This window comes from Ursus arctos, unplaced genomic scaffold, assembly GCF_023065955.2.
Source record: "Ursus arctos isolate Adak ecotype North America unplaced genomic scaffold, UrsArc2.0 scaffold_21, whole genome shotgun sequence".
In the NCBI taxonomy this organism is placed as follows: domain Eukaryota; kingdom Metazoa; phylum Chordata; class Mammalia; order Carnivora; family Ursidae; genus Ursus; species Ursus arctos.
The window spans coordinates 39,236,042-39,248,125 of record NW_026622886.1 but is presented as its reverse complement, the minus strand read 5'-3'; the positions used below and the strand labels follow the sequence as shown (position 1 = coordinate 39,248,125).

The 12,084-nt window shown below is 38.4% G+C and overlaps 2 protein-coding genes across 4 annotated transcripts in view; one reads left to right on the top strand and one right to left on the bottom strand.

The window, feature by feature from the left end:
- Positions 1–4,343, bottom strand: part of BEST3 (bestrophin 3) — a 35,047-nt gene extending 30,704 nt beyond the window's left edge. Inside the window, exons 1-2 of one of the 2 annotated variants that reach the window (XM_026500051.4) lie at positions 4,080–4,343; positions 2,365–2,535 (exon numbers count right to left, since the gene is read on the bottom strand). In XM_026500051.4, the coding sequence (XP_026355836.1) occupies positions 2,365–2,516 (152 nt within the window). In that variant the 5' untranslated portion in view covers positions 2,517–2,535; positions 4,080–4,343. Of the gene's footprint in view, positions 1–2,323; positions 2,536–4,079 lie in introns of both variants that reach the window. The other variant, XM_044384611.3, reaches the window with a different exon arrangement.
- The window catches only part of RAB3IP (RAB3A interacting protein), a 132,599-nt gene that overhangs the window by 52,902 nt on the left and 67,613 nt on the right, over positions 1–12,084 (top strand). The window lies entirely within an intron of this gene.

The window sequence follows — 12,084 nt, the reverse complement described above, 5'->3', positions numbered from 1 at the left end:
ATCTACAAAGAGGAGCAACACAGATGAATTTGCATAAAAGAATGAGAACAGCTGTTCCAAGGGAGGAAGAAATCCCTTGGAAATCCATTATAACATGTGTCAAAGGCCTGTTTGAGTCAGCAGAACTTGGATAGAGGAAGCAGAGGGATAATGAGGTAACAGTGAGCCAACAATCAGTTGCAGATGAAGAGCTAGTGCTGACAGAAGAGCTGGAGTGCAGGGTGGGCTTGGAGTTCCCGCCTTAGCTTTGGAGGAGGTGTCAGAAATTCTGAAGTCAGGAACAGGTTGCACGGGCCTATCAAGGTCATGTCAATGACAAGTCACAGCCAGAACAGTTTCTGACACTCAAATGGAAATGGTCAAAGAGGATTTAAACGTGGAAAGCACAGACCATAACATCAGATGAAGCCAGGTTTGAATCCCAGATTTGCCACTTACAGATTTGGACTTGGAACATATCTTTAAATCTCTCTGAGCCTCAGTTTTCTCATTTATAAATGGGGAGAATAATACCTATGTGTTAGGAATGTTATGAGGCTTAAGGAATATATTGTATATACAACTACTTAACATATGGTGTCATGCTTAATCGGTAATAAAGTGGTTATTATTAATAATTGGCCAAAGGAAAAAATATTCAGCTAATAGCTACACAGAAAGTTTACTAGCTAGAAAGTACTAAATTGGTGATTTTGTCAAGTTCATCCAAAAGTAAAAAGAGATATAATCAAATAAATGAATTCTGGCTTTGGCTTGTGATTGTTGCTGAGTATAATAATTATTGGCTTATAATAGAATTTTAAAACTTAGGATTATTAGTACACATGAGAATGACAGTATGTCTATATTTTTCTACAGGTATGTTTGATTTTCTTGGTAAATCCAGTTTATAGTTCTTGGTACACCTTCAGTCGAGATCAAGCATCTATTTTAACAAGATTTTACAGTTGAACTTTAAAAAAATGAAGAACGACTTGCACAGTTGATCATTGTTATAAATGTAAGCACTTCCTGGTCTTTAGAAAAAATATACGCATACAATTTTATGGGGTATAAATAAGATATTGGAGCAAAAGTTGAGGCCCCATGGAGCATTTCTGGCTACGACGCAGCTGCCCTAAGTGCTATTCTGTCCCAAGCAGTAGTAGCAGCAATAAACTCACATTAGTAAAAATAAACTAATGAGACAATTAATCTGAAACGTCATGTGCCTTCCACCATTTCATATTTTGAAGGATTAGGTGACACAAAAATAAATTGTCCAAATAATATTGTATTTATAAGACACATCTGAAAGATTATTAGAGGTTTGTAAATAAAACTTTCCCTTTACAGATATTTTTGATAGGCAGCAAAATAGCTCTTCCTTGTCTACTTTTGATAATTATCAGCTGGCCAAATTACTATCCCTCTTCTTCAGATGGAGTCCTGCTGCTGCAAAGAAGAAGGTGGGTAAGAGCAATGATAATACAAATTTGTTCATCTGTATGCAGGAAAGAACAAACGGAAGTACATAGAAAGGGTGGAAATACAGCCTCAAAAACCTTTAGCTTTTTTAAGTTTTAACTTCCCCCAGAGTAGAAATGTATGCAATCAATTTGAATAAAAAAAAACTTATAAAGCTTCTTTTTTGTATTACGGATAAAATTTTATTAAGGCTATGATTTTAATCATGAAAGTATTTCTTGGGCATGCTTTTGCTCAAATTTTCTGTCAATCTGACAGGCATAGGTTGTGATGTTATAAAGAATAAACATCTCCCATTGTGACTATAACATGCCCCGAGCTCAGAAGATATAAATAAAATAAATTAGTTTTTACAGGCCTTTATTTGGCTGAGGTATTGGCAGGATTGGCGGGCACCATCCTGGGTAAGATCTTGTCATTCCAGGCAAAAGAAAGGAAAGTCGCCTGATATACACGGACACATTAATCAGCTAGGTGGTTGCTATAAGCTGTCAAATCACAAATTGAAATTGTCAGTGACATAGCTGAGATAGGCACAAATGATTACCTGTGGCCTTTGCCATTCAAAATCATCCCTGAGTGCGGATTTAAGTATCAGTCTTCCCTTCTATACCTCTAGCAACGTTCTGACAGCATGACTAATACCTCGTTGTGACCAGTTACCGTGGGGCTGGCATGAGAGCCACCTGAATATGATAGTCGGCGTCTACTTCACATCCTAAGCTTGGCTAGGTGTGGATTAAAACACCCTGTCCTGAGTTGAAGGCGGCAAGAGAGGATCATGCAAAGGAGGAGGTTACATAATGCAAAAGTCAGCGGCAACCAAAGGCTCAGATTTTTGAGACTGTATTCTTACATGAGATTTGATGGCCATGTGAGACATGCAAAGGAAGGTACCTGTACACCAAACTTATTGCCGTGTAAAAAACAGCAAAGACAATAAATTCCCTGTACAGTAGTTTGTAGATGCTGCCTCTCCACTTGAGGAGTAACCTATGAAATCCAAAAAAAGTCGCATTTGCTACTTTACTGGAGTACGTGACAGTCATCCCGGAAAGCTTTTTTTTCCTAGAAGAGCAAGAAGACAAAACACAAGTAAAAAGCAATGTTTAAGATTGAGCATAAGTCTATGTCCGAAAGAAGCTCAAGCCACTGACCAGCCATCTCCCCATTCTACCTTTCTCTGTTTAAACAATTTGGAATTTGGGGATAAGCACCATCTCCGCGCTGAATCTTTTAGTAGGAAAGGGGAGGAAAGTAGTCTCTGGAAAGAGTGATATTAGAACTTGCCTTCATTTCTAAGTATTATTTTCAGGTTTATGGTCATCACTCAGTAATATTTGAATGAACAAATATGATATGTGAAATATGTCTTGATATATGCCTGTCATGTATTTTCTTAATCCATGGGAAGATTTAGGGTATCAATATGCTCTATTAATTGTCATTTTCAAAAGCACTAGCCAAACTTAACTGTTTGGGTCTTTATTTGATAAAGTACGTAAAGAAGTATTTATTTCAGCCTTAAATTTCCTAAGGGGAACTTACAGCTCTCTTAGAAATCAGGAGGTATTGTTGAAAAGAAGCTTCTCATGGGAATTCAATTCATGGGTCACTTGGTGGCTTTAGTAGGATGTGGATCTCTCTCTAGTGGAGTTCTGAGTGCACGGTGAGCACTCTGTAGACTTCATAAGGTAGGGCCACCGCGATAGGAGGGAAGGTGTGCTTTCCCCATGGAAAAGTCATGCATTAAATACCTAGGGACGTTCACTTTCTGTTTGGAGCTGACCCAAAATGAGGCCATTATTTAGGGCTCTTTCTTCTTGGATCTGTTTCATAGATGTGAGGAGGATAAGAATTGGACCCCAATGCCTACTTCCAGTGAGTTCTCTGGAATTCCATTGCTTTCAACCAGACAGCAAGCATTCAGGTTCTGAGTTGGCCCGAACTAATCTTTGTTTGAAAATCCTGCACCACTACTCTCTAACGTGGAGCATATACAGATAACATGAAACATCTCTGAAATCTTTTTTGCTTCAAAAGGATCTATGAGGAGGGTCCTACAGAGCTACTTAGACAGAAATTATGGAGGTTTTAGGTAAATTGGGCTAGACACAGGAAATAAATCCTCTAGCAGATTTCTTACATGAAGTAGCCTGCAACACACATTTTATCTAAACAAGAAAACTTCCTATCTTTATTCAGAGGTGGGAAAACAATCAAATTCTAATTTGCCTAGTTTCCCTAGAGAAATAAAACTCTGGCACTATATTCACAAACTTAAGCCTTCAACATCACTGATGTTAGTAAAGAAACAGGGGCTTTTTGGTGTAAGTAAGATACGAGAGGCTGGGATTTATGCTGCAAAACCAGTCTCATTTTTCCATCTTTACCTTGTCTATCTGTCTAATGTGAGTACAGCCAAAATTGGGGGAGAGGAGCATAATAAATTAAGGCCACTTCATAATTTGTTCTCACGGGCAGCATCGTTTTAGATAATAGTCCTCAACTTTCTTTAACAGTTCACCCTTCTGTTTCAGCCTTCAGAAAAACTAAGGTCAGATAGAGTAGAGGTCAGAATGAAAATGCATGGGTACTCTTTGCGCACTAACCTATTTCTTGGGTTTGGAGTCTCCGACGGGAAAGAAGATCTTCCAATTTCGGGCTCCCCCTGAAGAGGAGCCTTCAGGTCGGTGTTGCTCGCGGCTTCACGCTTCGCTCAGCTTCACGCTTCGCTCATGCACACTCAGATTTTCTTTCCTTCTCTGGCCACCGAGAAGACCCGGAGTGTGACAAGCCCAGGAGTTAAATGTTTTTCCACTTGTGGAGGCCTGTTTATGCCAGTTTGCCCACTGATGACAGTTATAGCCGGGAACAAACAGAAGCAACAGCTGCTGATGTAGCTTTTTTCTACTCTATAATTATAACTCCACCTGCCGCCCAAAGTACCCCTTTGAATGAGAAGTCGGAGGTGACGTGAAGGAGGTTGGGCCCTTGAAGTCTGTTATTTTCATTTTGATTCTACCCTGGGATCAAGGAAGAAAAACCTATTTTCCCCTAAAGTGTTCTGAAGAAGCTTCACGGGCCAGAAAGGGGAATCGGGACAGTCTGTGTGTGCTTAGGATGAAGAGTGAGTTGTTGTGAGGCTATAAACTGGGGCAGACGAGAAAATAAACAAGATTTTCTCTCGTTTGCGAGGTGTCAAGAATGCTCTTCCATTAAAAGTAAGCATGTGTGTGTTTGTGTGTGTGCGCGCATAGAAGAGCATAGAAAGAGCATAGAAAATTATTATGTGCGATGGCTAAGTGTAGTGGAAAATAAAACACGGATTCATCCTTCCGTGGTCAGCTAGGAACATTTTTTAATAATTCAAAATGGCTTCCAATAGTGTCCTTCTTCAAAGAGGGAGTTCATTGGCATTCTTTAAATAATGAAATAAATAATTTCCAGGTCAATTCAGGGCCTTTGCAACCTTCTAAAGTAATACGTACACCAGGCATTGCAACTTCAGCTTAACTGAAGTGACTATGAAAAACATATATTTTTGTGAGAAAAGAATTAAAAAAGATGCTTATTTTACAATTGAGAAATATACATTGAAAAGATTTTTTTTACAGCATTTTAAGGTTTTATATGCATTTACCTGGTTTCTTTATCAAACTATAAGTACCCTAGAGCAAAGACGGAGCATAGGCATCTGATTTCTTGCCCCATCCCTGTTCATAGTTCCAGAATGAAGCTCTGTGTATAATGGATATTCAATATGCATCTGTTGTTTGATTATCATCTTATCATCACTATGATACTCTGTCAGTACATTTGGGGGAATTTGTGAACATTTTAAAAGCTCATATAAAATGCTGCACATTTTGCATTTGGTTGCCATGAAAAGTGGTTGGATAGAACTGATGGTGCATTTATAAGGGTTTGCAAGACTGATCAATGTTACAGAATTTGAGCAAATCTAAACCCAAGTGCTTGTGAAATAGAAACATGGGAGGTATTTTTTTAAATTCTCACTTTTGTGTCTCCTACTGGATGTGTGGTGGCCCTGAAATGTAGCAGGATTACTAGCAGTCATGACTGTGTAACCGGGGGAGTCGGCCTCCTCTGCGGGGCACTGTTGGCCTGTCTCACTTTTAAACAAGGTTAATAATATTCATCTTTCCCATTGCGCTGTTTTGAGGAATGACTAATTAATGGTTGAGATCACATTCTAAATGCACGTTAGTCAATAAGGATTAGACTAAATGAACAAACTTTCACTATTGAGCTCTGAGTCCGGTGACTATTTCTAACATGTCTCGAAAGATGTCTTTCAGAGATAAACTCATTAAAGCGGACAAGCCACTGTAGCTCATTTCAAAATATCCAACAAACACCAAATTGCACAGTTAACTGTTCATATGACTTTTCGAAGAAAACTTTAAAGTTTCTTTTTAAAAATAGACATTTTTCCAGATTCTGAAAATAACATATGCTTATTAAAAAATAAAAAATAAAACAACATATAAAGAACAGAGTCATACTCTATCATGCTACCCTAGATGAGTGGTAATCATTTGGCATAAAGTTTGTCTTTCTAGATTTTTGTAGAAAATATTTTAACTCCTATAATTAATAGCAAACAATATGATAGACATTTCTCTGTGTGTGTGTGTGTGTATATATATATATATATATATATATATATATATATGAACAAGCAATATATATGTATGTATATATGTGTGTGTGTGTGTGTGTGTGTATATGTGTGTGTGTGTGTGTGTGTGTATACACTATTCCAGTCATATTTTCTTTTGACAGCAAACATCAGGTTATGTAATCCTGACCACTCTGGCTCTCAACAATCCTAATAAACACATTTGTCTTTGATTCCAGTAAAGATCCAGTGACAGGAAAATTCATAAAAAAAGAACAACTGATCACTTCTAAGTGATGAAAATACTGATATTCATCCATAGGTGTCAGGATAAATCACCCGTTGTTTCTCAAGGGCAAACAAGAACAAATTGAGGTAGCCACTGCCAGTTCCTTGAGGAGAACCAGCTATTTAAAAAGCACCACAGCCATTTTAGACTCTTCTATTTATTTTATTTTTTAAAGATTTTATTTATTCAACAGATATAGAGACAGCCAGCGAGAGAGGGAACACAAGCAGGGGGAGTGGGAGAGGAAGAAGCAGGCTCATAGCAGAGGAGCCTGATGTGGGGCTCGATCCCATAATGCCGGGATCACGCCCTGAGCCGAAGGCAGACGCTTAACTGCTGTGCCACCCAGGCGCCCCTAGACTCTTCTATTTATTTTATTGATGTGAGAAACCTTTACCAAATTTCTTTGGAGTGTTTGGTTGAACATGGTCATGTGTGTGCATGCAAAACTTTGCTTTCAAATATTCAAAGACCAGAGTTGTATTTTGAAGAACTGAATTCTGACTCTAAGACTTTTGGATTTTTAAAAATATTTTATTTATTCATTTGAGAGAGAGAGAGCACAAGTGGAAGCAGGGGGAGAGGGAGAAGCAGACTCCCCGCTGAGCAAGGAGCCCAAAGCGGGACTCAATCTCAAGATCCTGGGATCATGACCTGAGCCTAAGGCAGATGCTTAACCGACTAAGCCTCCCAGGTGCCCCACTTTTGGACATTATTAAATGGGGAATAAGGAATCAGCAAACATTTTTGAATAGGAAAAGGGCTTGAAAAAAACCTGTGTTGCAGAAAGGTGAGTCTGTGAGCACAGAGTATGATGGATTTGAGTGGGCAGGGACAATAGGAAGGGAACAAGTTTGGAGTTACTATGGCTGTTCTGGTATGAACTGGGTGGTGGGTGAGTGGAATGCAGGGGAAGGATGGTGAGAGAGAGCCCTGAGGAAAACTACCACCAGAGGCAGAAAAAGTTGCAGGGGCTGGGGGGAGCAAAAGGAGGAGGAGGAAAGATGTGTCTGATAGACTCTCGCTTTGTCCTTTGAACCCGTTTGCTTATGAAGAACAAGAACTGCAGAATATGATTTCAAATTTGTTCAAGTGACACAGTTCTCTGTAGGGCACCATGTGACTTTGATGTTTTATTTGATCCTGCAAATAGGAACATTTTATCAGAAAAAAATGGGTGCAAAGTAAAATCACAAGTAGGAGCTCATGTGCCAATAAAAAGTCAAGTTGTCGAATTATGTATGATCAGCTAATCCTCAGGTTTTCTGTTAATAATTCTGTTAATAATAATTTTTCTGGCACTTACTCATTTTGCTAGATGCTGGATCTCTCTGAAATAGATAACAGTCAGTGCTAAAGCCCAAGAAAAATTCACAGAGTAAACTTTCAATTGAGAACATTCATTCATGCATTTTTTTTTTCCCACAGCAGAGTATCTTGGTTCAGTTGGTCTGAGAACCATGCACTGTGAGTTTTTCCTGACAGATAATTTCTTATTGGCTCAGAGAGACTGTAAGCTTCTTGAGAACTCCTACCTTAGTCTTTCTTGTTTCTCTTTCCCTATTTACTGGTTGCCATGAAGCACGCAATCCCTGCATAGCAAGCAGCTGATTGGGACAAGCCATGTGTCAGGCCGGATGTATGGAGGTTTCTGATACATGTTAGCGACAGAACTCAGCAAAAACCAAACCAAAGCGGGGTTAAGTAATTTTTTTCTTTTTGACTTCAGGGGAGAAATAGAGAACCTCTAGGATTAGAAAGACTATTGAATTTTATTACAGATGAAGCTCTAAGCTCATAAGAGACTGGATATTTGAAGAGTCATCATTACTTTCTTTACACCGAGTAATTGCCAACTCAGCCGAACAGAAATGCATTAGTTCAAATTCTGAAGGTTATCTTTTTCTAATGGAAGGTATAGAAACTTTGTTCTATTTTAGGGATGGAAGCTTAGAGTCAGTGTATCCTGGGCTTTCTAATCAATGATATTTCTTAAATGGATGGTACTGCTTAGCTCAGGTACATTCCTGATCACTAAAGAAAAAAAAAACCCTGCAACATAGAACCAACTAAAAAACAGTTTAGTTTTACATGAAAAACCATGCAAATCCAAGTATATTGTTTATTCCAAACAGCTGAGAAATTCTGTTACTTCACCACCGTTATGGTAGAAGGTGGTCATCTGGAAATTATAGAACTATATGGGCAAAGGGAAGGTATAGGGAAATAGAAAAATTCTAAGCATAAATATTTGGACACCTCTAAGACACCTTTCTGTCTGAGGTAAAACGCATGTGGAAATGAAAAACAGATGTTGGTTCTGGTTCTCTCATATGGTGGGTTGCTGCTTAATGGCTGCTGCTGGAGAGGGTAGTGGGTTTGGAATAAGAGAATGGAGAAACTTCAGTTTGTGCTCCATGTAATTTTGTATTTTTAAAATAACATCCATATTTTCATATTTAATCATATGCAATAAAAAATCTCATTTGATATCTCAGATCTTTCACCCAACTCCAGAATATTCTTCATATTCTCATCAACATCTCAAATCCAACATTCCCCAAACTGAACTCCTGATCTTTTCTCTAAAAAATGCTCCACCTGCAACCTTTCATGTCAGTTGATGAAAATTCCTTCCTTCCAAAAGATAAAAACATTGAAGTCATTCTCAGCTCCTCTTTTTTCATACCACTGTGGTCACCCACAAATCCTCCACCGTCCAAATAGACTCAGAACCTGTCACCTCACTCTCTTCTCTTCCTCTCGTCCTCACATCCCTGTCTCTTCCTCTCCCGCCTCCCGAGAGCCACCATCATCACTCTCCCAGCTTATTCTAGCAGCTTCCTAGCACACCTTCCTGCTTTCCACTTCCTCCCTTCAGGCTTCTGACAAAAAGGCAGAGTGCTCATACTGAAAGGTAAGTCAGGTGAGTGATGTCAGCCCCTCTATGGCTCTCTGTTAAAAGCTCAAGGCCTTAAACAGTCTGCAAGGTTCATGGCTTGCCCCATTTCCTCTCAGGTCTCATTTCCCATTACTGTCCTCTATCCTATGGGTCACATTCGTCTCCTTTCCTTCCTGGAATATATCTGGCATGGTCCCATCTTAAAGCCTTAGGAATGGCTCATTTTGTGCCTGGAATGCCCTTCCTACAGGTATTTGAGGGGTTGTCTCCCTCACTCTTTCAAATCTTTGTTCAAATATTTTCTCAGTGATCTGATAATCTTACTTGAAATTGCATACTGACCCAGCACACCTCTCTCCCCATTGCACTCCTGATCCCCTTTATCCTTTTGCTTTTTATCCATGCCATTTATCTCCTTTAAGTATACCATCTAATTCACACATTTGTTGTGTTTATTGTCTACTCATCCTTACTAAATTGGAAGTTTCACGAGGGCAGGGGACTGTTTTTCTCACTGATGAAAACAAAGTGCGTCCAATGCCTAGTTCAAGAAATATTTATTGAATGAGTACATCTAAAAAGAGACTAGAGAGGTTTCCACTTTTTCTCATGTAAACTTCTGAGAACAGATTCCATTATTTTGTTACTTGCTCTGTATCTAATGCCCAGGAAAGTGTCTGGAATCTAATAGGCACCCAATAAATATTTGTGAAATGAATAAGAGAACATATATTTTTATTCAGATGTTTAGCCTATCCTTTTCATATAAACACTTTTTATAGAATGAAAATGAGGAGTCTCAGTATTTTTCCTGCAGCAGTTTTACAGCACTCCAGAGAGGGAAAGACTGATACCATTTAGGGACCTCTGAGTATTGCGTTCTCTCTGGACTGTGGAATGCTACACCTGCATTGTGTGGTCATCTCTCTTCTGAAGTTTTGTATCCTTAGCTAACTCAGGAATTTAGAGAGTAGGGGTGTGAATGGCCTCTTCCAGGCATCCAGATATCTGTAACTCTGCCTCTTACGCTTTTTTTTTTTTTACTCTGCCCTCAAGGAGATTCAGATGAGGACACCACTGTGTATTAAATAGCAATAAGGAGAGAGGCAGGAATAAATTGATTCCTTCTGCTTCCTGTTGACTACTTCATAGCATCATTTTGTTCCAGGCATGGGACTGAGCACTCACTTTGCTGATGACAAATGCATTGCACACCCATTAAAATAACAGGGTAATGAAAGGATGAATACAGTAAATGTTCTTTAATGATGGTCTAGGTGGTGGTGATATCATTCTTGTGGCACATAAGGTGCCTCGAGGTTCTTGACCTTGCATGCCCTCCTGGGATAGGGGATATGATTCTTGGTGAAGATTAAATTACCAAAGTCCTTTAGTGTAATTTTAATGACTAAATCCCAATAGCAGAGTAATAGTATATGAGGGGTGTAGATATTCTGTTAAAGGGTATTTCAGAGCATATTCTGATATATTTCAGTATTTCTGTGACATAAAAATGGAGGTAAGTTGAGAATTAAGTCTTATTTTCACTCTTTACTACCGTCTACATACCCTGATAATTTTGGGATGACTCACATTCACTCTTATCTGTTTTTCACATAGACTCATGATTAGACTCAATTAAAAGCACAAAAATTAGTTGCATAAAAGCAAACTCATAGAATTCAGCTCATAGATCTCATGGCATCCTATAAAAACATAAATCTTGCCTTTGGGAAAATGAAGTCTGTGTGTGGACAAGGCTACTTTTCCCTTAGCATAGCATTATCTTGTTATAAGAAGACCAAAGAAAAAGGTAAGTTACATACAGTTTCCTTTCCCTCATGGTAAAACTAGGGGGTTGTTTTTTTTCTCTTTGGCTTCCCTTCTGCAAACCCATCTTTAAAAAGTTTAATTTTGTTGTATTTATCATTAGACTATTTAAGAGAACTATTTAGGAGAATCATCTTTGCAAACTTCATTAATATCTAACAAAATTACATATTAACTCACCTTTGACTCAGCAATCCCATTTCCAAAAATCCACCTTGAAGTATGCCTCCAATAATGCAAAAATGTTTATGTACCAAGAAATCAATCGCAGCATTATTTGTTGCTGCAAAATATTGGAAAGAACCTAAATGCCTTTACGTAGGTAAGTGGTGGAACAAACTATGGTAATCCACAAAATGGAGTACTACAGATCTTTATAAATTGATAGGGAGTGACTTCCAGGGTGAGTGCCTATAGCAAATAGGCATGTGGAAAGATATTTGACATCATTAGTCATTAGGAAAATGCACATCAAAATCACAATGAGATACACTTCACACCCACTAGGATAGCTATAATTAAAAAATAAACAAACATGGAAAATAGCACGTGTAGGCAAGGATGAGGAGAAATTGGGACACTTGCACATTGCTGGTAGGAATGTAAAATGGTGCTGGTAGGAATGCTGGTAGGAATGTAAAATGGTGCAGCTGCTATGGAAAACGGTTTGGTGGTTCTTCCAAAAGTTAAATATGAAATTACCCTATGACCCAGCAATTCCACTCCTAGGTTTTTATCCCAAAATATTGAAAATAGATATTCAAACAAATATTTGTACATGAATGTTCATGGCAGCACTATTCACATTAGCCAAAAGGTGGAAACAACCCAACTGTTCATCAACTGATGGACAGATAAACAAAATGTGGTAAATCCATACAATGGAATATTATTTAATTATAAAAAGAAATGAAGTAGTGATACATGCTACAGTGTGGATGAACCTCAAAA